General features: G+C 38.9%; 1 protein-coding gene across 2 annotated transcripts; it reads left to right on the top strand.

The window, feature by feature from the left end:
• The first annotated feature begins 505 nt into the window (after window positions 1-505).
• NAP1L1 (nucleosome assembly protein 1 like 1) lies at window positions 506-27,247 on the top strand. 2 transcript variants are annotated; one of them, XM_062491216.1, is made up of 15 exons: window positions 506-552; window positions 14,104-14,138; window positions 14,833-14,921; window positions 16,007-16,109; window positions 17,161-17,302; window positions 17,748-17,828; window positions 18,070-18,198; window positions 18,703-18,774; window positions 19,382-19,521; window positions 21,233-21,378; window positions 21,461-21,480; window positions 22,649-22,771; window positions 24,020-24,052; window positions 24,483-24,533; window positions 26,283-27,247. In XM_062491216.1, the coding sequence occupies exons 2-15, from the start codon at window positions 14,122-14,124 to the stop codon at window positions 26,316-26,318; spliced, it is 1,182 nt and encodes a 393-aa protein (XP_062347200.1). In that variant the 5' UTR covers window positions 506-552; window positions 14,104-14,121; the 3' UTR covers window positions 26,319-27,247. The 2 variants fall into 2 exon arrangements, with proteins under 2 accessions (XP_062347200.1, XP_062347201.1); XM_062491217.1 differs by lacking the exon at window positions 24,483-24,533 and having other exon boundaries at window positions 516-552.

Here is a 27,247-nt window from a genome sequence, read left to right as displayed (position 1 = left end):
TTCAGAAACCCCCGAGTTCGGGCTTAAGGCAGCACCGAAGCAGTCGGGGTAGCATCACACCCTGACCGGCGGGCGGGTCCGCCCTCGCCCCGCTCCTGCCGGGGCAGCACCTGGCGGGTTGGCTGGCGGGCCGCCCCGCGGCGTGGGGCACGTTCCCCTGGGCCCGGGCGGGGGAACACGAGCGGGAACGGGGCACGGCGGGGGCGGACACGGGCACGGTCCCGGGGGCGGACACGGGCACGGTCCCGGGGGTGACACGGGCACGGTCCCGGGGGTGACACGGGCACGCGGCAGCGAGGCCGCCTCCCCGTGCGCCGCCGCTCGGGCCCAACCGCCCTCGGCCAACGGCCGGCGCGCGCTCCCGGGGCGGGCGGGCGGCGCGAGGGCGCGCGCACGCGTTGCCAAGAGACGCGGGCGGCGGGGGAGGGGGGTTACGTGGTGACGTTAATTCTATATGAGCGCGAGCGGCGGGAGCGCGGGTCCTTTCACCGCCGGCCGCGCGGCGCCTCCGCCTCGCTGCTCCTGAGTCACCGCCGCCCGCGGGCCGCGCAGGTACCGCCGGAGCGCGGCCGCCGCCCCGGGACGGGGGTGTGGGGGGCACGGGGGGCGCAGGGTCCCCGCCGCTTCGCGGGGAGGCCGTGGATGCCTGCCCGGCCTAGCGGGGCCCCGCGGCTGGCGGGACGCGGGGGTCCGGCGGAGCCCGCGCCGCACCGAGTACCCTCCTTCGGAGCGGCGGCGACCCCGCTCGCCCCCGGGCCCGCAGCGGGCAGCGCCGCTCGGCGCCTCCGGCGCGTCCCTCCGCCGCGCCCCGCGGATCTCCCGGGCCGCGCTAGGCCGGGGCCCGTGGCGTGGCCGGCGCTGGGGGGAGGCGGGTCGGCCCCGCAACACGTGGGCTCCCGAGCGGGGCCGCGCCCGACGCGGCCGGGGAGCGGGAGGGCGGCGGGGCCGGAAAGTGGCGCGGAGAGGAGAGGGTGAGCGTCCGGCCGGGCGCGGGGAGGGCGCGGGAAGGGCTCGGTGCCGGTCCGGCGCGGGGCCCGCGCGGTGTGTGCGCACATGGCGGAGCGGGGAGCGGCGGATGGCAGCGCGCCGTGGCCTGGTGCCGCCTCCCGCGCCTTGTTCCCGCTCCCGTGCCGAGCCGCGGCTGTGCTGTGCTGTGCTGCTGGCAGGGGGACCCAGAGATTCAGCCAGGGGACGGGGCAGCTCCCGCGTCCTGCCTCGGGGTACAGTGGCGTCCGGGAGTGCAACATGTCGCTTCTCCGGGTGCCTGTTAGCTGGTGTCACCCAAATTGGTGTCCCCAAGGAAGGCTGAGAAACTACCTGGAAGGTTTAGTAACTACAAGTGGAAGTATTATCTTGTGTTTAGCGTTCATCGAGATCTGTACACGTATAAAACATACTTTGTTCTGTATTGAATATTTAGGGGCCTTACACTGCCACTCCTTGTGAAGCTTTCAATATTGAGTAAAAAAACCTACCTTATTTGCTTGCAGAAAAACCTTTCCTCGAGCAACTGGTATAGTAATAATACAGCAGCACCTTCCATAATTTATCTCCAAGCTCACTGCAGTTAGGTATGTCTTTGAAGCCCTGTTGAGATATGCTTAACGTTTCATATTCTAACTCATTTATGGAGGGTAAGAGGAGTGGGCACGGTGTTTGCAAGGTATCACAAATACTCTCCTCTGCTTGGCCCCTCTTGGGATTTTAACATATGCTGGTAGATGCTGCATTGATCAGGCAGGAGATAGTGCCTGATAATTTAAATTACAATCATGAAATGAAACTTGAGAGAAGCGTTAAGGCCTAAGGCTGTGAACTGCTGAAGGTAGTTTTCAACAAAAATATTAGTAGCTTTTTAGCAGCCTTCCTGCTGTGCCCATTTTACAGTGGTACTCTTTAAAGAATGGGAGAAGCACTGTCCTTTGATTGAAGCAGGCTGTGTGGTTTCCAGTCTCTTGTAAATCCAGAAATTATATTAATCCTTAGGGGAAGGTAGTGTTTAAAATATACATACATGGAAATTTAAGTGACTTGGCTGCTTCTGTACCAGGCAGAAATTGAGGCCTGTCAGGCTTTGGGTACGTGGAACATTGATGCAAGTCCTTAGAACAGGCCACTTACACCTGAGCTTATATGTGTGTGTCCCACTTAGTCCTGTAAGAGTGATACATGTTAGCAGTCTTACTGCCCTCCACTTTTTCTGTGTTTTGTGACAATCAGGTACTCTTGTTTTCTGAGGACAGAGTATTGTAGAATGTTGGTCCTGTGCACAGGTGGTAGATTGGTGTTTTTCAGAGCACCTGATCTTTCTCTGACTTTGACTTTGACAAGACTAGGAAGTGAGTGTTGGAAGCACACAGGAGTACTGTGCTGCATCTGTGCTGCCAGCCCAGTGTTGCAAGAAGTGCCAAAAGTGCCGGATTTGCTGCAGCACTGTCTGTTTACATGTACACGGTAATGCTCCCACCATCCTTGTGCATCATCTAGCCCCTGCCTCACTCAGAAACTATTCCTGTAAGCAGGTGGGGGACTTGTTATGGTCACCTGCTTTCTGAGCACCCCTGGAAAGAGGTGGTGTGCTGTTTTTCTTAGCTTTGAGCATGTGTACACAAGCGAAACTGAAACCAAGGTGCTGTGGGTATGGTATTATGAACCTTGGTTAATAGAGTTTTCACAACTCTGAATGAGATCTGGATCTTCTAGGCTAAGGCTGTGTCCTCCAATACAGAACTCCACATCTATGAGGAAGATCAAGCTTTGGCTTACCATGTACATTTGATAAAAATCTGTTTTCACTAGGCTCCTGAAAGTTAAACCAACTGTAACATGAAGAGCTCAACTTATCATGGCAGAAATTACATTCCTTCAGGGAGTAAAATAGCTTGAGGATATTAATTTCAATAGTGAAAAATCTTAGGGGGGAATAAGACAAGAATCTTCTATTTTGAATTTTGGTTCAATCCTTTGGTGAAAGCAGTTTATTCCAGTAGGACAACAGCTATAATGGACTTGTCTCTGGTATCTTCATGTTTTTGCTAATGTAGTTATAATGCAGTTCATCTTCAGGTTCTTGTGAAACGGCTGCATATCTCTAAGGATCTGATTCTAAAGGAAGCTGCAGGAATTGGACAGGTTACAGAAAATGAAAACGCAGGTGTTCTTTCAAGGCTTGTTTGTTTTTCTGCATCCATATATACATTCAGTAGAACTTCAGCTCTGTGATTTTCCATGAGCTGGGAGTGCTTTGGTATTTGTGAGGTACTAATAGCCATTTACACAGAAGACAGAACTTTGCAGACAGAAATGCTGGTTTTATTATAGTACAGCTGAGGAGTCTCCTCAGCTGGTCTGGGCAACTGCATTCCATTGAGCTTCTCCTTAGGGAAGTGGCTAGTAAATAATAGAGTGGAACTTCATAATACATGTTTAATCCGAGAAAGGGTTGTGGTGGTGGCTTTAATGCTTATAGGTCAGTTTTCATTTGTAAATTACTTAGCGTTCAAAAGTGATTATAATTAAAGCTAATTCAATCTAGCTGATTCTCAGGCAGCTCAGAGATTAGTGCATTTCCTCATCACCCAGCATTGTTAATCTGGAGAGTAGGTCTGGTGTCATAATGTATTTGTCTAGAAAACCAGACATGCCTGGAAGGCAACACAGAAGTTGCTTGGGGATTCATTTGATGACCTTCTGAAAAATTAAGCTATTTAGAAGCAATGTATGAGGGCTTCGAGGGCTTCTTGTACTAAATGATTCTGTTATTTTTCTGAATCAGCAAAGTTAATGCAGAAGGAAAAATCCTAATTACTGATGTGGTGTTGTGTATTTAGTCATAAATTTTTACTTTAAGTTTTCAGGAAGACTTCACGTATTGTAGATTAAAGCTTCAGTTGCATTAAAAAAAGTTTTCTAATATATATTTGATACTTTAGAATTACTTAAAAATATAAATAATTTAAGATATGAAGTGACTTGTATTTTCCTAAAAGATGAATCTTTTAAATAATTTTGCCTCATCTGCTTAAATGAAGACATTACCTGCATCTTAAATACTTTTCAAAGTTTAAACTGCTCGTCTTTTCTGGATGGAAAGCTGTTTATATTTTGGAAAATACAGATGCATTTGGGAGCTCTGCGTTTAAATGTTGATCTGCACAGCCGTGACTTGCAATGGTGATGTCTCAGTTTAAATCTTAACTTGCCATAATGAATAGACAGTTTGCACATCAACTGTTTCACCTGGTCATTGAGGACTACAGAACAAAGTACTACCAGTTTCTCTGTGGTAGGTTTTTAGGTTCAGAAGGTGAAAGCAAATTTTAGGGACTAAAACAGTGGGTTTTGGATGTACCTATAGCTTTGAAGCATTCAACTGATGATTTTATGTTTATTCTTTAAAAAAATATCACTACCACCACCCAAATAACAAATTATGAAGAAACCTTCACCCAAAACATGAGAGATACTAGAATTAGCCAAGTGTTGGAGATTCTTGTTAAAGAGGTTTGACTGAGTGCCTGTAATCTGGAATGGACAACCTCTTAGACTTCAAAGACCCAGGTTAGAAATATAAATGCTTGTTATCTTTTCTGACCAGCTGCCCTATGATTTGTTTTATTTATTTATTTACCTACTTTATTTAGGTATTGTTTAAATATGCAGTGTTTCAAAGGAAGGAGAAGCAGTTCTTTCAGATTTCTTATGGGATGACTTGGCCATGAGGGAAAGTTTTGGTTTAGCTCAGGCCCTAGTAAAAAACCTGACAGGCATTGAAAAGTTAAGTTGAGGAACAGAGGGAGGGTACATGAAAAGAATTCTTCATATTGAAACCAAGTTTGAGTCAGTTCATTGCTCTCCTCTCAAATACTGTTAATATAAAATGTGAACTGCTTCTGTTGCTCAGCTATTCCTGTTGCTATGCCCTTAACTGAGATAGTTCCTCTCTTCAATGTTGAGCAGTGGATACAGTATTTTCATTAAGAATATATTACTGAAGTACATAATGATTGTATTTTGTAGTGTGTTTTAGTCACCATGCATTCATTTCAGATCTTGCTACTTCTGCATATTGAGTAGAAGTCTTCAGTGGGCTGCATGCCATTATATATATCTTTGCATAGCAGGTTTTTGACCTTCTGAATTCTAAAGTAGTTGTAATTGCATCTTTTCCTTTGTTACTTAGATTTCAGTATTATGTATTTTACCTCACTTGGGTCACCCTTTTAGGCAGTTGCTAAGTCGTGATGCTGCAGTTTTGGAAATCACTCATCTCTGTATGTTTAAGTATGAGCTGGTATAGTGCTTGATGTTGTTTGTTGTGTATGCAGGGTGGATTTATTAGAAACATGCTTGCTATGTTTGAACTGGTGAGATCTTCATGACACAGCCTCTTGATTCTTTACCACCATCTTCAGTGTTATGGAGGTATCACATACTTTTACTTCTATATTGGTGCCAAAGGCAAGACTGAGTGAAATTCACAAGAGAGTATTTCTGAAGATAAGTTTGTAAGCAGTGCTCAAGTTCCATGGTTCAAGTTCTCTGTAGCCCTACTTTAAGTGTACACTAACTTGTTAGTTGAAAACTGGATGTTTTAAAGTTGGCACTTCAGTAGTGGTCTGGCTTCCATGGGAAAAAAAAAAACTAATGGAAACTAACAAAAAAGTTGCTAAATGCATTTTATGAATTTCAGTGGCTTCTTGGTTAATGAATGAACTTAAAATTGTATTCATCAGATGTTCTAGCAAAAAGCTAACTTCTGAAACCTGTGCATATTTTTCAGTATTTTAAACTTTCTTTTCATATAAGGATGCTTAGATGTTTTTGAAGTTGGATTAAAACTGGAATGCTTCAGCGTGTGGGTTTTGCAGATAGCAACATAATTGCCAATATGTTTATTTGATTATGTGGCAATCTAGGTAGCCAATTAATGCCCTTTTTCCTATTGTTTGATGTTGTGGCATGAACAAGCGCTCTTTTTTTAAGCTGTTAGAGTGCATCCTGCTACCTGAAGAACTTTTTAAAAACACAGTTTTGCTACTTTTTAATAACACAATTTTGCCACTTTTTAATAAACTGAATACCTGTACCAACATTAACTATATTGAGAAACACTGTCATAGGAAATTTCAAATATTTCTTCATAAATAAAGACTTTGATTTCAGGCCTCTAGGATGGCTGCTGTTCTTCCCGTTATCCATGATGGGAAGTAAAACCATTAAAAAGGTATAGTGAGTAGTTTGTTTTAAAAAGAAACAAAGATACTTGTAAATTTTTTCCTGATTTGGATTTAAACTTGTTCCTTTTCTAATAATGAAATATTATTCTAAATAGAAATTGTTAGGTTTTCTGCTACAGAATCTTGGCATTCAGAACAAAGGCAGCATTGTGTGCTAATTACCCTATTTTTAGGACATGATCAGGGAGTTCAGGTCAGTAGCATAGACAAGCATGCAGATATAATTTAGTCCTGATTTTAATTTGTAATTTTGTAGTCGATCTTCTCAGTATGGAGGCTCTTTTCTGCTGAAAGAGTTTACAGGCACTATCTAAAATGCAGTAAAAATACTACAAAGAGAGTTCAGTATATGTTGATTGAATCCTCATTTCCTGATTGGAAAATTAGTTCAGGGGAAAGCTTATAAATGGGTATTAGTAATCTGCTGTTACTAATAGCTGAGTAATAATATTACTTATATATATTATCCCTCTGTTTTGTTTTGCAAAATGTGACTTTTCACCTTGCATTTTCATACAAGTGTAGAGTGCTTTTAAGTTGAAATGTGGAAAATGTGTTTTCATGCTGTAACACACTAGTAAAATAGTTGCATTGGCAAATGGCTGAAGTTGATACCTTTGCCTCAGGAGTTATTAGGGAGTGCAAAAAATATCACTTGAAGAGGAGAGAGCAGTTTCAATTGTTGGTTCAGCATTATTTTGTTTTAGTGGTTTTTTGTTCTTTACAGACAGATTCTGAATTTTGTGGACCCTGCTGTTACTCCTGTAACTGAAGGTGTTAACACTGTACAAATAAATGCTTTGATAATTTTTTAACTTTGCTGTTATTTAGACACTGATGAAAGCAAAGGGGGTATGGGGTTATGCATAGCTAGGGAAGAACTACAATAAGCTTTTCCAGCAGGCTTTACTTTCTCTGACTCGAAGATCATTCAGAAGAGGAACTGGTTGTTCCCTTATGAAAGGAATGTATCTCTCACATGGTGGTATGGGTGCTTCCCATTTCAGATATTTAAGCTCATGTGCATAGCTAAAAGTTCTGAGTGTGTTTTGTGAAACACCACTTCTCTGAATTTCTTGCCCTTTTGTGCTTTGTCAAGGCACCTTACTTCAGCTTCTGCTGAAGATTCCCATATATTGCCATGCCAGTTAGCATTTCTGCCATTAACTGTGCACGTCTTTTGCATATAGTGGATGAGTTGGTGGTAGCACAGTAAGTTGTGTCAAAATAAAGGGATTTGAGTTACTGCAAGGGTCCAGTGTCACTTTCTTGTTACTGTATTGAGGCACCTGGATTCCTTGCTTCCACTGACCATTAGCTCCTTGGTCTCTTTATGCAGAGCTTAATAGCTTTTATATTATTATTGTGTTCTTTATTATATCGTACTCCTGTTTTCTGTGCTTGTATTTGGGCAGTCAGTTTTAATTATCTATTCTAGATTGAAAAAAAGAAATAAATTTTGTCAATCTTTGTTCCTACATTAACAGTTAAAATCTTTTGTTAACAGAATAACTTTGAGGCACTAATAAAAGAATTGTCTCTGGAGAGTTCAGTGGCTGATAATGTCTTTCATCACACAGATGTGATATCTTGATGTTCTAGCGCTGCACTACTCTTCTTGTTTGATGGAGATGGATTTTTTTTTTTGACCTTCTGCTTTCCTAAGAAGGCATATTTTTTTTCCCTAAGATGAATGATATAATCTTTAATAATGTTTAGCATGTTTATCTGCTGTGTTAATCATAGAAACATGTAATTGTTTAGGTTGAAAAAGGCCTCTGCTCTTAAGACTGAGTCCAGCCATTAACCCAGCACTGCTGTGCTGCCGAACAGCTGGATTCATTGCTGAGTTGTGTCCCCACATGTCACATCAACACTTCTTTTGAACACTTCCAGGGATAGTGATTGCAGGTCTTCCTTAGGCTTGTTTCAATGCCTGACAACCTTTTCAGTGAAGAAAGTTTTCCTAATATCCAATCTAAACATGCCCAGGCATAAATTGATGCCATTTCCTCTCATCCTGTTGATTGTTAACCCTGAGAGGAGAGGCCATTCCCTTCCCTGCTACAGCCTCCTTTTGGGTTGTAGTAGGGAGTGATGAGGCCTTCCCTCAGGAAGATAGATACAATATCCCCTTGTTTCATGCCCAGTTTTCGTGCTACTGGTAATGGATGCATGAATTTGATCTCACAAGTGTAAAGGAAACACTTGGTCTTCTGCTTTATTCCCTTTTAAAATGACGTTTTTAACCCGATGCATTATTCTATTGCTTCTTTTTGAGGAAGAGCTAAATGTTCACCTAGTTATTACTGAACTTTTCTCTCATAACAATTTCCCTACCCAGTGATTGCTACCATAGCTTCTACTAACGGTTTTGGAATGAGTGATGCATTTTTTGGTTGTAGTACCAAGACATTTGAAGTGTGAAACACTATACTATGTACTGTGCACTTTTTAAACAGTTCACTCAGTTCTCACAGAATTGTTTAGGTTGGAAAGGACCTTTAAGACCACTATGCAAAGCATCTGAGCTCTTTAAAGTTGCAAACTTCTGATAGAGGTTTTGTGCAAACTACCTCTAACAATTACTTCGAACATTTGCAGTCAAAGAGAGTTTTCTAGTGCATTGCTACACTATTCTAATTTTTGTTTTCTGTATTTAATGATGATGTAAGGAGAAATCTTACAAGTTGTCCTGGAATTCTAGGCAAGAACATCAGTTAAAAATAACTTCTAGTGAATGTATTGCTCTTGAGTTTCCCAGTCTTTAGTGAGAGCTGAACTTGGCTGGTATGATGTCATTCATTTGTCTGGCACCTTTGGTTTCTGCACACATTGCAAATAGTTTACCAGGCTTAATCCTGATGAGTTTGTTTTTTCGATGCAGATAGCTGTCCTCCAGCTGGACCCCTCTTTTCTTCACTGAAATGTGACTTAGTCCATCACTTAGTTTGTTACCTTATGTTGCAGCTTCTGAATCCCACACAGGACTCATTTGTTTGTAGTGTTTACTGTTAATGTATTGCCTTTCAGTTGCCCAAGGCTTGCCAGAGACAGGAAGAGGCTGATACACTATTCTGTGGACAAGTTGACTTGTATTTGTCTTGCTCTCAGTTACTGACTTCTAAGGAAATCAGTTTGGACAAAAGGATAGTTTCTTTTAAAAATGTGACTTAATAAATTTGGCTGTAGTTTGGTTCTGAAAGCCTCAAAAAGCCTATTTGTGACTCTTGAATGACTTGAAAAATTTCTTTTAATTGCTATTCCAAAGTAATTGTGTGAGCAATTTGTCTAGAGAAGGGGAAGAGGTGTTTCCTGAAAGGGAGGGTATGGGTACTGTTTGTGGTGTGGTATGCTCAGAAATGCTGAACACAGCTGAGATGTGCTGTCATTCTGCCAGCCTTGGGGCTTGTGCAAAAATGCCATTGTTTTGCCGGAGGAACTGTGTCTCAGGAATGTCTTGCTGCCTCAGCTGACTTGTAGCTCACCTCACTATGACCTGTCTTCCTGAGGGCCTGCGAATGTCTGGGTAATCTAATAGTGGTGTACTTACTTGGGACATGTAAAACTGATCTGAAAAAAGGCTCCTCACCAAAACCTGTGTCCTAGCTGTAATGTGGCTGGTGTCTATGTAAATTCAGGTTAGTTCCTGTGTGGATAAAGGAAAGAGTAGGAACTGCTGAACACTTAAGAGTTTGTTTTTCTATCTTCACTTACGCAAAATGATGTAGCAAATTATCACACAGTTTTGATAAGTTTTAAATTTAGGGGGGGTTTACTAATTTTTAGTAATTCTGCAGGATGTACTTAAAACTGTGGGTAAGCTACTGCTGAATTAAGTCTTCTTTCCATTTTGATAAAGAACATGCTTTCTTCTGATGGCAGGCAGGTTTAAGGTGCCTCTGAAGGAGGTTTTAAATTTGAACCTTTAGGAAACTTGCACTGTAGCTTGCTTTTCTGTACTTTTGCTTTCTTTTTATGACATGAACTTCCTATGCATTGTCCTTCAAGCCCTGAAAAGATAGCTGTTGCTTTTCTTCTGCAAATTTTTACAATGAGCAGCAAAACATTGTAAATGAAGCTTGTGGGCACCTCTATATTTGACCATAATGCAGTCTACTGCATTAAAACAGTAGCTGTAGCTATTCAAGTAACAGGGAAATAAAATATTTTACTAGTGAGGTTTTTACATGCTGGCTTTATACAGGGGTGTAGACTACCCTTTATTTGTGCTCATAAGCCTCTTCATGCAGTCAGGAAGCCTAGATTCCAAGCAGTATCTTAGTTCCAAAACAGTCACCTAGACACTGAGGCTTGAAGTAATATACCAGGTGTATCCTGGGTTGTTATAATCCTGTGCTGACAACTGGTGGGCTGATGTCTCCTTGACATTACTTCAGGCAGTGGTGCTAGTGGATTTGTTGCTCACATGCCAAGGTGCAGCTGCTGTTTACAAACCTAAATGCACCTATGAATGAACTGGGAAGGACAGCTGTGTTTTATGGAAAGCGGAGTTCTATATTTAAATATTTAGTGTTGAGGAGATACTGCAGTGATCTGTTCTAATGTTATTGATTGTGGTATATAGTGTATTTGAAACTCTGAAAACTAGACCAGGACCTTGAACTGGGCATTGCACAGAGATAGTGGAGATTGTTTGCTCTTAAATACTGCATTTTCTCAGTGGTTTTCTGCAGTGTTTTTGTTTCTGTTGGGGTATTTTTTTAGCCAGCAGAGCTGTGTTTGCAGAGAAACTTATGGTTGTTTAAGTAAATGACAGTAAACAAAATGTGATGCAGCTACATCTCTTCCATGATAGTGGGTTGCACAGATTAGCCTAAATGTCTGCCAGCATAGTTTTCTTGGCAGTGCCTTGTAGTCTCCTTACTTAAGAACAGTTGTCTAGAGCTGGCAGATGATTGTCATGACAGACACTGGTATCTCCTCAGTTTGCAGGACTCTTCCAACTGAGTATTTTCTGATACAGAGTTGTGTAAAAAGTGGAGGGAAGATTAAAGGATGGGACATGAAAAAGACTGCTGCAAGGAGAATAGGAAAAATTGGATGAGAGAGAGAAACACACTAGAGGGAGGCTCTGAAGTTGACAGCAGTTTGATACAGTCTATTTTAATTTAAAAAAAAATCTTTGAAGAATGTTATTCAAAGTCTTTAAGTAAACTGGGCCATAATTTGAAAACATACAGTGCTTGCATGGGTTGTTTAAGAGCCAGAAAGCAGAGGGTGATGACTGCCCATTGCAATGAGGAGAGAGGCAGATGCTGGAGTCCCACAGGGTGCTGTAGTGAGATGAATGGCTTCAGCAAGGTCAGAAGTGATCTTGGAAAGAGGATGAACAGTGAAAGGTTGGATGAAAGTTTGTGATGACAAGTAGTTGTTCAGAGGTGAAAACAAGGACCCAGTGAGGAATTCAGTAACACGAGACTGCTGGTGAAACTTTCTCTGCTGCATAGTTGCATAGTCTAGAAAAATCTTAAAACTGTTCTCTGAGATGAATATTGCAACTCAAAAACTTGAGTGACATCATCAGCTTACCTGCATGATTTTGGGGAAAATGAGGATTAGCTTCTGAAATAAAAATGTGTTATGACATTATCAAATAGCTGCACTTGTGATCCTGTGTGTTTGTTCTGAATGTAATTGAAAGCTAGAAGTGTTTTTGGGGGAATTCTTACCATGTTATTGCTTTTTTCTAAGGTATTAGCTAATGGCCCTTGTTGGAGATGGGATATCCATCCCATGCTTCTTAAAGTTTTTAGGTATAATTTGTTCATAGCCGATCTTGTCTCAATTTAGGAAAAAATGTTTAAATGAACTGTGGAAGGTGGTTTCTCTCAGAAAACCTAAGGTGTTTTAGCTGCTGTTTCATCTAGCCCACTCACTTGGAGAGACCACAGGGTTTGTGCTGCCACTGGTCACACCTTTGTTTCAAGAACTACCTTTTGTTTTATGGAAGTTTAAGTTTGTTTTTTTTTTTTGATAGGGAGAACAGAGAAAGGAAATGCTGGTCTCTCCAAGGAGCATCACTGTGTTGTATTTGCAAAAAAATGTATGCAAGGCAGGTGAGCTGTGCATCTCATGTTCTTCTGCACAGCAATACTATCAGTCTCATTGAAATGGTCTTGCATTAAAAACAAGAGGAAGTGTGTAAGGAAAAAGTTGTGTATTTTTCATGAATACAAAGTTGTGTACATGAAAAGTAATGCTAATTGTTACATTGCTCAAGTAAGACAGGGACCCATATTTCTGTCGGTCTTCAGTCTATGCTATCTTTGAGAATGCTATTTAAAGGAGAATTGTTATAGGGAATTGTTACATGTGTAAAACTGAAATCACAAGACAAGCAAATGTGAATAAAATGAGTCAAGAATATTGCTGTAATTCCTCTCATTGAATTGTTAGATGTTCTTTGGTTTATAGCAGTGCCGCCATTCTGTTTATTAGCAAATACTGTATTTTTCTGAAATAGATGGACAAGTATTTGGTTTTCTGATTTTTCTGCATATTAGGGACTGCAATCTTTTTTTATTAAATTCTAGGTCTTTATTTGACAGTATGAAATTGCGGTCCTGAATGAGGATATCAGATATTTTCTTTCCGTGTAACTGCTGGGAAGTAATTATGACACCAGAAAAATATATATTTAGATTATATTTACATAAAATGCAGGTGTTTAGATTCTAAAATATTTCTTCATATTGACTGTTAAAATCCTGATTTTACTGGGGTTGTGTTTTTGTGTTACACTTTGGACAGTTCAAATGCAGTTTTCAGTTTTTTCTGGAACACTTCCATCCAACACTTTAGTAAAATTCCTATTTGAATGCATTGTAAGGAATTGAAATTCCTGAAGGAAACTTGAATTTGTTTAACTTACAGGACAGCAGGTAAAATGGAGACTATAAAGCTTTAGTTTCCTTGCTTTCTGGGCCAGTGAACTATTCCTGGTAGTCGGAGCCTCCTCAATGACTGGCAGATGGTAGTAATGGGACAGTGTTGTCTTGTGCATAGTATTGTATTAGACTTCAGCTTACCTAAAACATCTTTTTGGAGACTGTACTCCCAGGGACTGTTTTGCTGGTAGAAAATGTTACTGATTTTATAATATATTTGAGAACATAGGTTCTTCATGGTAGGCAAGATTTGCAATAGTCTTAATATTAAATATTTCTAGTTACTGTCTATGGAATAAGTTTATGGTTATACCGAGATATTTAAGAAAATTGTGATCGTTCTGAACATGGGAATTAGTCATGTTAATGCCTGGCACCTGGCATCAGTTTTTTTCTTTTTTCTTTTTTTTTTTGTAAAATGTTGCAATATTGTGGCTATTCTGAGGCACTACTTGGACTGGTTTTTTAAAGTGGGATTAAAAGCAAAGCCACAAAAAGGCATCTTCATTCTAAAGTTATTTTAGCTGTAAGTATGCTGTGTCTGCAGTCACATGTTGGAAATGAGTAAACTGTTACCAGCACCCTTTTTGCTTCAGTTTTTCTAAGGTTTTATACTTGGGACTAATTTTCAGTCAGCGATACTAGTACAGTCCTAAGATCTAAAACTCAGCAAGGCATTTTGCTGGTGCTTGGTACTTCAGTTTATGTGGGTAGATCTACATGTTCTAAACCAGAACAAAGTTTTTCAATATTTCTGTATGTTTCAGACTGAGAGCTCAAAATGTGCAAGGGAGATGTGCCACTCTTCAGACTGTAATATGTATTTATCATGTTTCATAAAGCTGACATGGTTTGTGTTTGTTTTAGTATTAAGGATCATGACCATACTGTTTTTAACTGAAATCTTGTGCTGCTATTCTTATATGTTGTTTTGTTTGTTTTTTTTTCCCTAGTGTTTGAAATCTAGCAGAATGGCAGACATAGACAAGTAAGTAAAATCTGTAGGTTACTAAGGCTCTGAGTGTGTCCTGTGGTGTACTTTACATGGCTGGGCTCTCCAGGTGCTGGATATCTTGGGGTCTAGATACTGACCTTGAGCACTGTGGCAAAACCTGAGGTTTATAGCATGTGGGAGAAAAGCCTATTTTACTCATGATAAATGGGTTTGTGGTCTTAATTGTAAGTAGATATAAAAGTGGAAGACATGAGTCAACTTCCTATATTAGTTTGAATTCTGGAGGGAAAAACAGATAATATTGCCCATTCCTGTTGCTTCCCTCTATGTAGGTTTTTTTTCTTGTACTTCAAGTGCTCTTATTTCGTGGCATTTGAAGTATAGTTTAGGTGATCCTACCCACAGTTCCCAAGGCCTCTACATCTTGAGAAAGATAAGTGGAGCACAGAAAGAGGCTTTGGCTGATTGATAAGAACAGGAGATGGAGTTCTTTTACAAAAGGAAACTGTCGTTCTGGGAAGTTGCTAATTCTTTAAACTGTTCTGGGATTGTGAGACGGAGAACTTCTTTGAAGACAAATTTGGCTTTGTTTGGCTGTTAACACTTGTTCTAGATCAAAAGATGCAACAGTTTGTGTCTACCCACATAATCACTTGTTTGAGATCTTTAAGATCATTAGAGCATATTATAAAATTAACTTTGTGCTATTATTGAATATTTCTAAAAGCAAAGAACAGTCTGAACTTGATCAGCAGGATATGGAAGATGTTGAAGAAGTAGAAGAAGAAGAAACTGGTGAAGATGCCAACAGCAAAGGTAATGTTGAAACCAAGAGTTTCTAAAGCTCTAAGTGTATGTGCTTTCAGTTAGTGTGTTAAAAGGCTTTTACTGCAAAAAAAAATTGGAAGTGGTAAAACAATTTCAGATGTACAATTGTATTTAAGTTCTGAAGCAAGGACTTTCTTTCAAATTGTCTGATTTTTATTAGTTGTCTGCAGTTATTCGTTTTAGTCATGGTTAATACCAGATTCAGGCAGTACTAGCCACCTGTATAATTGGAAAAGGCAGGATTAATGTGGATATGTGACTGAATTGTTTCAAAACTGAAAGCAGTTTAAAACACACATGTGAAGCTTTGGGCATAAAAAATTAATGTGCATATATATGTGTGTATGTGTCTCTTAACTTTTGATTAGTTGTTAATAATTTGCTGCTGAGTTGACAGTGAGCAGAACAAATCATGCCTAGTGTACCACTCTTGAAATTAATAAAGCCTTTCCCTTCCCAAAAGAAACAAGCACATATCAAAATACATGTTTTGTCAATGCTGAATAGTCTTACTCATGCCTTGTATTTAAAGCGTGGGTACACAGATGGAATCTGAAGAGCAATTAGCCAAAAGAGAAATAACTAAATCTCTGCAATAAAAAGACTGCTAATAGTGCCATGTTACATGCTTGCTTGAACAGTAAAGTAGAATATTTTGCTCAAGATGTTATGCTTTGTTAGTCTACTAAAATAAGTGTTTTCAAAACTGGATGCCAGAATTTTGGGGAACACTTTCATTAGCTGGAGTAATTAAATGTCATACAATAATTAAATGGTAAGTACTCAGGTGTCCCACAGGAACCTAGAGATGAATAATGTCTATTTTCAGTGATTTCCCAGCTATTTTAGGTAAGAAACATAGGGGAAATTCTACTCTAGGAATCCTGGAGGGAAATTGTATTTTAGAAATCAGAAACATGCTTTGGTAATAGGGGAAACTTGCCACAGTTTTAAGCAGTTCTTCGGTATCTGTAATTCTTGCTTGTCTAATGTTTTTTTATGCACAATTCTTTCTTTCAAGATTGATCCAAAAGATGCACTTTGTGCTTACATAATTTTCTCTTTTAACTTAGCTCGGCAGTTGACTGTGCAGATGATGCAAAATCCTCAGATTCTTGCAGCTCTTCAGGAAAGACTTGATGGTCTGGTAGGATCATCTACAGGATATGTAGAAAGGTACAGCATTTGTTCAGTGTGAGCAGTGTTAAAAATGGTTCTTTTGTTTTCTGAACTGTGTTGTCGGTGACATTAGTGGTAATAAAACACTGTGCTGCTCAGATAGCAAAAAAACCTAATATAGTCTGTGTGTAGTGCATCTCAGAATTGAAGAGTTTTTATTTGCAGTTTTATGAAGAAAAGAATGCTAATATTTACAGTGGTTACTATTTTCCTCAGTTATAGTATGTCACACTTCTTAGGATACTTTCCTGCTCCTTGGAATCTCTTTTGTAGCTTTGCCTTGGTCATGAAACATCAGTTATTTAAACTATAGTGGTTTCTCTAATGCAGTAATTTTATGCTTAGACTGTAACCATTAGCTGATCCAGGAATGTTATTAGCAGTACTTCATGTGGTTTTCTCATGTAACAAAACTTGCTGCAAATTCTTGCCAAAATTTACATAGTTGATAGGCATTTATGAGGCATGCAGTAATTGCTTTCCTTGTACACATTTGTAATACAGTGGCTCATTTAGTAAATCAGTTCTGGCTCACTTTGGGTCAGACAGTGTGTTTGAAGACAGTGCTACCAGCTGCTGTGCTCAAAGCAGCAAATTTTGAGGATTAAATATCTTAACAAAGAATAGCTCAACTGTCCTGAACTTTTTCATAAAACCAAGCAAATTAATGGTGAGACCTTTCTTAGTTGTACTCAATACTATGATTTTACTTTGTACTCATTGATAATGTACAACTCATTTTTAGAATGAAGATTTATTGCACAAATTTCTCTCCTGATTTACCCAGGTGTTTGGAATACTCTGGTTCTTGCTCTGCTTGAACCTCAGTTTAAGAGCTTGTGCTAAGGATTTCAATCCATTGGTGAAATTGGTTGGAGCTTTGGTTTAAACTTTCTAAAGCTTTAAATAGAGTGTAAAATGTGTTGTGGTACAAGTAGGTTGATTTGCAAGGGGTCTGGAGACCCTTTGGACTCCCCAAGGTTTGAGGAGAGATCAATATGTGCTTAAAATGCAGTGTTAGTAACATTTCTGTCACTGAATTTTTCAGCTTGCCTAAAGTTGTTAAAAGACGTGTGAATGCTCTCAAGAACCTTCAAGTTCAGTGCGCGCAGATAGAAGCAAAGTTCTATGAGGAAGTTCACGAGCTGGAAAGAAAGTATGCTGCTCTCTATCAGCCTTTATTTGACAAGGTATTTTAATGCCACTCTGATTTGTACTTCAAAGCTTCATCTAAAAAACAAGGGACTATTTAAACCAGAAAACTTCTAAATTACTTTGGTGTCATATGTGCCTCTTCAATTCAGTTGATATAATTTTGCTGTCCAAGTGAATATCAACTAAGATTAAGAGAGTGAAAAGTTAAGTCTGTTCCATAGTTACCAAAATGACTTCAGTGTATCAGACCTCTTATTAATGCAAATGTCAGATGATACTGTACCTTTTCTGGGACTTTAGTGTTTATTTTTGTGTATTAAAAACGTAACTGCTCAATTTATCTTCTAGAGCCAGAAGAAAAAGTTTTGATAAGTAGTTAATATATTACTAATTGTGTAATTTAGGATTAGGAATTTATTGGTTAGGGCATTGCTGATTGCAATGAGGAAATTTGAAAATATTTTTGGTTTAATCTTCCAGCGAAGTGAAATCATCAATGCCATTTATGAACCTACAGAAGAAGAATGTGAATGGAAAGCAGATGCTGATGAAGAAATTTCAGTGAGTATTTTAATTGGTTCTTATCAATATCTCAAGCTTTAGCATGAAACAAGATTCTATAAGCTGAAATTTTTTAAAAAGCAGGTTTGTAAAGATTACTTGCTATTAGTAATGATGCTAATACTTAAAGGTTCCTTAAAGCATCCACATACCATTTAATCGTACTGGTATCAACAAAGAACTGATGAACCTTACGGGCTCTCTTAAATTTAAGGAAACACAATATTTTCATTTTCTCAAGGAGGAAATGAAAGAGAAAGCTAAGCTTGAAGAAGAAAAGAAAGATGAAGAAAAAGAAGACCCTAAAGGAATCCCTGAGTTTTGGCTGACAGTATTCAAGAATGTGGACTTGCTCAGTGATATGGTTCAGGTAGGTGGTGGTCTAGCCTTGTTTAAAGTTGCATTGGTAATTAATCCAAGGCTCTTTAAGAAAGCAGTGGAAACACTGTGATGCTTGATATGTCTGTTGGAGAGCAAAAATGGAACTGTTACTTGGATGTCATCTCTGGTAACTTTTCAAGTGAGAGTAGAGAGTACTGAAATACCTTCCTGCTGTTTTATTTTTTGAACCTATTCTATGATACTAACAAACTTCCGATGCTTATAGAAGTGTGTGTGAAAAGTGTATATTGGACATACTAAAGACTGTACATAGTGTTTGCATGGGTTTTGGCTGTGTACTGTGTTGGGGACTCTGTACACAGCCATTGTTGCCATCTGCTGGTCATGTTCATGGAAGCATTTCAGTGTTATTACAAGGGGTTTTTTTTAAAGCAAAACTTATTCTAAGCACAGCTTTTTATCTCTGCAAGACCTTAAATCTGTGTATAATTGAATGTTTTGAAAGTTAAATAACACTGTGTTTTCTCTACAGGAACATGACGAACCTATCCTGAAATACTTAAAAGATATAAAAGTGAAATTTTCAGAAGTTGGACAGCCTATGGTTAGTTTGACTTATTAAACAAGATTACTTTTGTGTTATCTTAAGAATTATGTCTTTTAGCAACATATGGTCTGTGATAGCCAGTTGTCAAATCATGAGAAAATATACAGCTGCTGCTTTGGGGAAAGCAGTACAAGGACTAGTGCTAGTCTTGCACCACCCTGTGAATGAATGTATACTAAATTTATTTAACCTTCAACTTCTGATGAGATTGGCCTTAATATCTGATAATTTGAGTTTCACCACTGCATTTTGATACCATTTGGCAATTTTTGTATAACTGCTGTAATTTCATGTATTTTCCTGGCAGAAATCAGTTTTCTAAGTTCTAATATTTTTAAATTCTCCGTATACATTAGTGCTAGGAAAACTGTGTGCTGGGAGATCTGTCATTTCTGCAAGCAGTATAATAAGTAGGAAGTGCAAGATCAGGTAAATGAAAAATTTGAAGATTTACTGTTCAATTTGGGTAGCAAATTCTAGAATAAGTTTTGGATGTATTGGAGAAGGGTGCATTCTGTTGCATGTGTATTGTTTGGATTTAGGTGTTAAGAAGTTAAAAGTGTTTGTAAATATCTAAAGTTACTGCTCTGCAATTCTTTTTAAGAGTTTTACATTAGAATTTCATTTTGAACCAAACGACTACTTCACAAATGAAGTGTTGACAAAGACGTATAGAATGAGGTCAGAGCCGGATGATTCTGATCCCTTTTCCTTCGATGGACCAGAAATCATGGGTTGTACAGGGTAAGTGCTAATAGATAGCTTTAAGGCAATATAACAGTTTTTTTACTTACCATTATCCAGCTGTAGAATTTTTACAGCATCTTGGGGAGGTGCTGGAAAAGATACTTCCCTAGTAACTTGTGAACTACTAGGTTTGACATGAGTTTAGTTACCAATAACTTCAATACAATATAGAAAAACATATTATTTCTCTTACATAATTTATAAGCATATATATATATTATATAGGCATATAAATTAAAAATGAAGTCAGCATTTATTGAGAAATATTGTTTTGCAATTACTGAAGGTGAATTGAAAATTGGATGGTGGTATCTTTTAGTAGGCCTGGGTAGCTTTTGCTAGTTTGACTGCTTCTTTTAATCTTTTTGTATTGCTGACATGCAGCATTTTGGGGAGTTTGTTCCAGATTTACTTCTTGTGTTGCAGTTGTCAATTTTGTTTTATAAGCATTTAATGTTTGCCTTTAAATGTCTGTCTATTTGAGAAATGGAGAATAGTCATCATACTTCCAGGTTACTCCTTTTAGAAAGCTGTCACACTCCTTTTTTAGTGAAATCTTCTGTTTTAAATTAATTACTTTTTTCTACATGTCCCTTTCTTTGTGAGCAGAGGGATGAGAGAAAACTATCTTGTACATAATTATCCTTATGAGTACACTTGGGCCCGTTCTGTAGTTTTTGTGTTCAAGTCTCCAATGATCTGACTGCTTTTCTGAGTGATAACAACTAAGTTACAGCCTATTACTGCATAAGTCATTGTTGGTTTTACTCTTAAATTAATCTCCAGTTGTTCATACTGACTTATTTACCTCTTTATTTCCCGGTCACTTAACATACTTTGCAAAGTCCTGTGAGATTTAGTTTTAAGTGCTTGGGTAGCTTTGATTAAGCTGCTTTGTCTTCCCCAGTTCGGATTGATTTGAAAATCATGAATCTTGGCAGAGTTTGGTGTGAGATGCCACCGGTTCTGTAAAAATTATTAACTCCTAGTCCTGGTTTTCCCTTTTCGCTAAGACAGCCCCTTCTTGCACCAAAGCGACTCACTCCACTTCTTTGAGTCTGTAAAAGAGTCTCATCAGAAACTTCTGCAAATGCAGTTGGTTTCACTGATGTGGCTTTCATTTATGTGCCACCAGAATGCTTTGACTGTTAGAGAAACATATAGGCATGATTTTACTCTGTAAGGAGGATAGAGTAAGAAACCCCAAAACAACCAAACCCAAACAAATGAATATAACACAAAAAGACAAAACCTTCACAAACAACTCAAAATCAGCCAAAACCTACATGCCTGCTTGATGCATTGATTTAAGGACTTACTGGTTATAATGATAGGTGTTGTGAACTTTACCATATTACTAACATGCCCAAATATGATATTACTTTATAATGTATGGGTGCCTCTAAAAATTGTGCAATACTAGTTGTTAGGCAGTATTTGGTAGCTAATGAAAATTAGCATTTCAGACATAAAGAAGGAAAAAAACTTCTGGATGGAAATAATCATAAAATGAACCTGTTACTCTTGTTCTCAACCAATAGACTAATGAAAAGATAGCACTGAATAAATACTACCATAGTGTTTTCTCTTCCCTGTGTCTCTTGCAGTCGTGACAGTCTCAGTAGATACTTGTAATGATGGGAATGGTTATTAAGCTGCAGGTGGTTGTGGGATTTTTAGTATCATTTGTTTTTTATTTAATTGTTAGTTGCCAAATAGACTGGAAAAAAGGAAAGAATGTTACTTTGAAAACCATTAAGAAGAAGCAAAAACATAAGGGCCGCGGAACAGTCAGGACAGTGACAAAAACTGTTTCCAATGACTCTTTCTTCAACTTCTTTAGTCCTCCTGAAGGTAAGCTGAAGACTAGTTTGTGTTTTAACTTTAAATGTAGAATGTATCTCACTCACTTGTTTCTGTTCTTTTTTTTCTACAGTTCCTGAAAGTGGAGACCTGGTAAGTTGGCTTATTTAAAAAATGATGGTGGAGTGTTTATGGAATTTTAGAATTTGTTAAACAGTCTCAGCTTTAATTGCTCCTGTTTTAACTGAGAAGACTAGTGTGTATTGGAGTTTTCTTTTTTAGAAGGAGTGTTTGAGTTGAATGGTAGAGTTTAGTTTAGTCAACTTGAACAGTTTATGCTTCCTGAAAGCTACCTTGTAAATTTTTGCTAACAGTTGTAGAAATGTAATGATCTGTATTATTAGTCTTCGATTTAATGGGTGGTGTGCGTCTCTCCCTTCAGGTGTTCTTTGGATGATTTTTATCTAATGGTGGCTGAATTTAGCCAGTTTGTGTTTTAGTCCATTAAAAATTTCTCATGCTGTTAAGTCTTGAAGAAAGTAATAAAACAAGAACAGAAAACTGCAAGAACCTGCTTTTCTGTGTGCTCACTATGGCAATAAGCCATGTTTTTGTAAGGAGAAAAAAATACTAAAAATACTTAGCAGTAGGGAATATATTATGCAGTCTGAGTGAGAAATACAAAATTGAAGCTTCCAGAAGCATGCTGTTAGAACTCTAGTTGACATGGACACCAAAAGCTGTACGTTTATAACATCTAGACAAACAAAACCCAAAACTAAGTCTTTTGAATTGAAAATAATTGCTCAGATGGGAGACAGCAGAACACTTGATATGAAAACAAGAGGAGTGAAAGTCCGGGATTGGATCAGAGAGCATTTTTAGGTCTTCAGGTGCTTCAATAGTGGCTTTGTCTAATGAGATTCAAAGAGATGCACTGTAGGAATCAGAAGTAGGTTGTAAAATCTTTAATGTGATAGGTTCACCTGGCTGTTGTTCAGTTCTTTAAGAATATTGTGCATATGAACTGAAAGTCTTTGGGAGATATTAAATAATCTTTATACTTGGAACAAAAAAAGAAAATCTAGAATTGTATATAACTGGACTTAGTGAAGCAGCAGCTCCTCACTGTACAATATAGGTGGGCTGATGAAAGTGTCAAACTTGGTCCCTCAGTTTCAGTTCTGTAAAACAGCTCCTGGAACAAAAAAAATCAGTTACGGGATTTGTGTAAATTTGGCCACATCAAAATCCATTTAACTTGTATGTGTCGAAAGTAGTTACCATCTTATAGTTTAGGAAATCCTATTGTTTTATGCAGGATGATGATTCCGAGGCAATCCTTGCTGCAGACTTCGAAATCGGTCACTTCTTGCGTGAACGTATAGTCCCCCGGTCAGTGCTGTACTTCACTGGAGAAGCTATTGAAGATGATGATGATGATGTAAGTATAATGTTCATTCAGAGCACTAAAAACCTTGAAATAATGCTGTTTAAAGACCTTGGGGAATTTCTTGCATTGGTATTTTTAGAATGGGATCTACTAACGTTGGTTGCAGCAGAGCTTCCTGGATTGTTCAGGAATAAGCAGCATAAAAATAATTAATCTTTGAAGTAGTGACTTCAGAGTTCTGTGGCAAAAAACAACAGTAGAAGCTGATCATCTGGAGGATATCATAATAGCATTTTATGTATAAGGCATTCCTAGAGAAGTGTACCCAGTACTTTGTGGAACTGTAATGAGCTGCCAGAGAACAAATGAAACTGTTTATCTAGCTGCTCAGCCTGTTCTTTTGTGCTTACAGTGATATTGGGCTATGAAGTTTTAGGGGGTTCATGCCTCATCCTTTCAAAAGTATTCTCCTATTTAAAGAAGCTAGATAAACATATTCAAAGCATGCCAAAGTAAAGCAAGTTCTGCAAAAGCTTAAAGTGTTGTGTTTTAAAAGAGCTAAGCTTGAAGTTGACAAAACATGAAGCCTCAGAACTTTATACAGGTGTAAAACATTTTTATGTCGCTGCCTCCGCTCAAACAAGGACAGTTTGACTGTAAAGGTTGCTTAGATACATCCTGTATTTAAAATAGTTTCTGGTATCTAAGCTGTTGGCCCTTGTTGCAAAGGCTTGGCTGGGTCTGTGGAGGATGGGGGGGGTGACTGCCAGGACGGGTTGCCTTGGACTCGGCTGTCCCCTGCCGTCCCCAAGTGGTACCACAATGTAACCAGCTCCTCCCGGGCTGCATGGAACGCAGACAGTGCTCTGCCAGAGCACACATGGGGAAGCTGAGCATTGCTCCGATGAAAAAAGTAATTTTAAATCTGACAGACATAGGGACTTCTGGGTTCAAGTTGAGAGACTAGGTTTAGATTAGATATTAGGAAGAAATTCTTCACTGTGAGGGTTGTGAGGCACTGGAACAGGTTGCCCAGAAAAACTGGATGTCCCATCCCTGCAGATATTCAGGCCGGGATGGACAGAGAGGATTGTGTGAGACTTTAAGCAGCCTGGTCTAGTGGAAAGTTTCCCTGCTCATGGCAGGATGGTTGGAGCTAGATGACTCTCAAGGGACCTTCCAACCCAAACCATTCTATGATTCTCTTGAGATCACAATACTGAGTGGTCTCTGACATCTACTTAAGATGTAAGTGGCTGCATTTATGATGGTATCAAAACTATTTATTTTCTCTTCTAGTATGATGAAGAAGGTGAAGAGGCAGATGACGAGGTAAGATGATAGATGCCCTTGATTCAAATAGTTTCCCTGTTGTAGTTTGTTATCTGGAATAAGAGTTTCTTTAGTTTTTGAGTGCTATGGACATTAAGTTTAATAATTACTTCTGAAATAAGATAGAACACATTGTTTTGTGGATCTCAGATGAAAAAATAAATTAAAAAAAACCCAAAACAAACAACCAGCAAGACACAACAACAAAAAAAAACCCAAACCAAGCTAAGACAGCCCTTGAGGTATCTTAAAATTTAAGCTGCCACTGATGCCAAAAGATATGCTTTATGCAGGATAAACTAATACAATATGTATAGCACAAAGTGGTAATTAATGTATTTCTGAGTACAATTGAATCTTAATTTTCATAAAAATGGCTCAGGAAGCTGAATGTGGATAAGCTAGAGAAATATTAAGTGTTTTCTTTCAGGAGGGAGAAGAAGAAGCAGATGAAGAAAATGATCCTGATTATGACCCAAAAGTAAGGAATTAAAATGCATGTTTAAAGTTTTTGTTTGCATACAGCCATTTAAAATTTTATGTATGTTGAAACTTGATTTTAGTTTAAGTATTAAACCAATAATTGCTTTGGGTGAGCATGCTTTGTTTGGAGGCTGTTTAGGGCTTAATTCCGGCAGACTAGAATTGACAGAGAAGTTTTTACCAAGTTCTTTCTCCAAGAGTTATTATGTAAAAGTGACTCTTGGCTTTGAGTGCTGAGGTTAGTCAGGCTTGGTTTTCTGTAAACTTGTATTGCACCAAGTTGCTGCCTAATGATGAAAATTGCAAAATGCTTCTAAGGACACGGAGAGAACTGTGTCATCCAGCTTCAGTTTTTGGGAACTTGCTACAAGCCAGCTCTGGCACAGGTTTTCCCAGCAGAATGCAAAATAGGTTCTTTCATGTTAGGTAAATGGCAAGTCTTTCATTGTTTGAGGTAGCAGAAGTCAAGGTTCAGGAATGCATCTACAGCCAAGTCCTAAAATGTGAACAGCCAAGTGCAACTGGGAGCTTTCTTCTACTCCATGGGAAGGGAAACTATTCAGGCTAGAAAAAAGATTGTGAACCTCTCAATTCATAGCTTTTAATAGCTGAGGGAAAGCTACATCTGGCCACCTGAAAGCATCTCATATGGTAGGTGAAAGTTGCAGTCATGAAGTCTGTGAAGTGCTCCAAAATGCCTGCTGTTCAAAGGGCTTGTCATTTCAAATGAGTGTTTTTTAGTAGGACTGGTTTGAGCTACTATCAAAGTACTGTTGAGAAAATGACATAATCTTAGCATTGTACATAGAAGGGCAGGGTACAAACTTGTAATCAAAATGTACAACTGTCTTGGTGATGTTGATCTGCTAATAGTGTTTTCAAATTGCTTCCTAGTCAAGAAAGTTTTGGAATCCAAATGAAACAGCTGCAAGTTGGACTTATTTCCACCATTTCAGATTGCTTTTTTCAGTGAAAGAACTGAGAAAGGGCAAGACTGCACTCAGTTTCAGAGAGCTGCTCAAGGACTAGAGATAGTAGTGATACTATGGTGTTGCAAGCTGGTCTCAGGCTGTAAGCCACCTGAATTTATTAAAATGCTGTGGTCCTGGAACAGCTGTCCAGACCAAGGAAGATAGAGTAAAACCTGCAACTGAACTCTGCCCTCCCAAAAACTTCCTTGAATTTTCCTGTATTACTGTAACATATTACTGGCTCTCTGTTTCAAGAACAGAAGAAATTTTCCATGTTAGAATTCAACAACTGGAATTTATTGCAAAAGATGCTTCCAGAGCATTAGGAACAGTGATTTGGCATGGCATTTCATTGCATTGCTCTACAGTGTCTTCTGGCATAAGGCCATGCTCTTGTTACTGCCCATAGGAAGTTTCCTTTGTCTCAAACTGTAAAGAGGGTCTGCATGCTTCTTCTGAGCTGGGTTGTTTGTTACTGCACATCTCTTTTCTCCTTTTTCCAGTTAGTGTCTTTTAGTAAGAGTACTTCACCACACTTAGTTCTGAACAGGTTTTTGTTATGGATTGTATCCTGATGTGCTAACAAATCCAGAATAAATGCAGTGTGGCTATTGCTGCATCCAAAGACAGTAGTGTTGCTAATGCTGGACAATAAGTGCAAAGGAAAAGATGAAAGAATTTGAGTATTGCAGCTTGAGAAAGCATGCTTAGCAATACTGATAGTTCTTTTAAAATACTGATTTCTGTAAAATGGTATTTCCTTTTTTTCTCAACAGAAGGATCAAAACCCAGCAGAATGCAAGCAGCAGTGAAGCAGTGTGTCTGTGGCCTTGAGGATTACCTGCACTGTAATAGCCTAAACACAACTATTAGTTACTTACAGCCTTATGTTTTGTATCTTGGTAGAATTAAGTAACCAATTTGTTAAAAAAAGAAATGGAACACTTAAGAACCAGTTTAAAATGTAGGTTCAATCTACCTAGCATTTTAACAGTGTAATTTTCTGCCAATATGTAGAATGCAGTAAATGCCCTAAAGCATGAATGTTAATTCATTGCTACATAGTTTGGTTCTTGTGAAGTCTTTGTCATGTAGCTATTAGACTGCAGCTGTGAAGATGATCAGAACTGTTAACTGAGACCAATATTTGTTTAGAGAAAACTCTCTCCTGAAGAACCAACCAAAGTATTTTTTCAGCCCAGTAGTCTGAACGGGTTTAAGTCTGCTTGCACTAGCTGTGCCTTCATTACTTTGTTATAGAAATGGCAGTGACTTGTACTAACTAGAAGATGATGATGCATTTTGAATTTGACTACTTGAGAAGACTAGTACAACTTGTTTAATTTCCCAACGAGACCACATTAAACATTCATAACTGTCAGCTTGTTTATGCTATGGGTTTTGTATTTTATGTGACATAGTGATCTACAAAAGAAACCTAGTCATCATATTAAGGTTATTGTTTACCACAGGGGTGTGAATAAAACCTGGTATTTTCAGAAGCTAGTCTTGTTTTATTACTTGTGTATCTGCATGTGTAAACTGGTAATGCTTATCTTACATGCTGCAGTTCATGTTTTACTAGGCATAAAAGCTGATAATTACTGAAAAGTAAATTATATAGCATTTGAAAAACAAACACAATAGTTTGGAAAGTTTGATCCATACTTTGCACTTGCAGTGTGATACTTGTGAATCTGAGCTCAGTGTTTCAGTGATTGGTCCACACTGCCATTTTAGA

The sequence above is a fragment of the Cinclus cinclus genome, chromosome 4 (assembly GCF_963662255.1).
Source record: "Cinclus cinclus chromosome 4, bCinCin1.1, whole genome shotgun sequence".
Taxonomy (NCBI): Eukaryota; Metazoa; Chordata; class Aves; order Passeriformes; family Cinclidae; genus Cinclus; species Cinclus cinclus.
The sequence above is the reverse complement of the archived record's forward strand: the minus strand, read 5'-3'. Positions and strand labels throughout refer to the sequence as shown.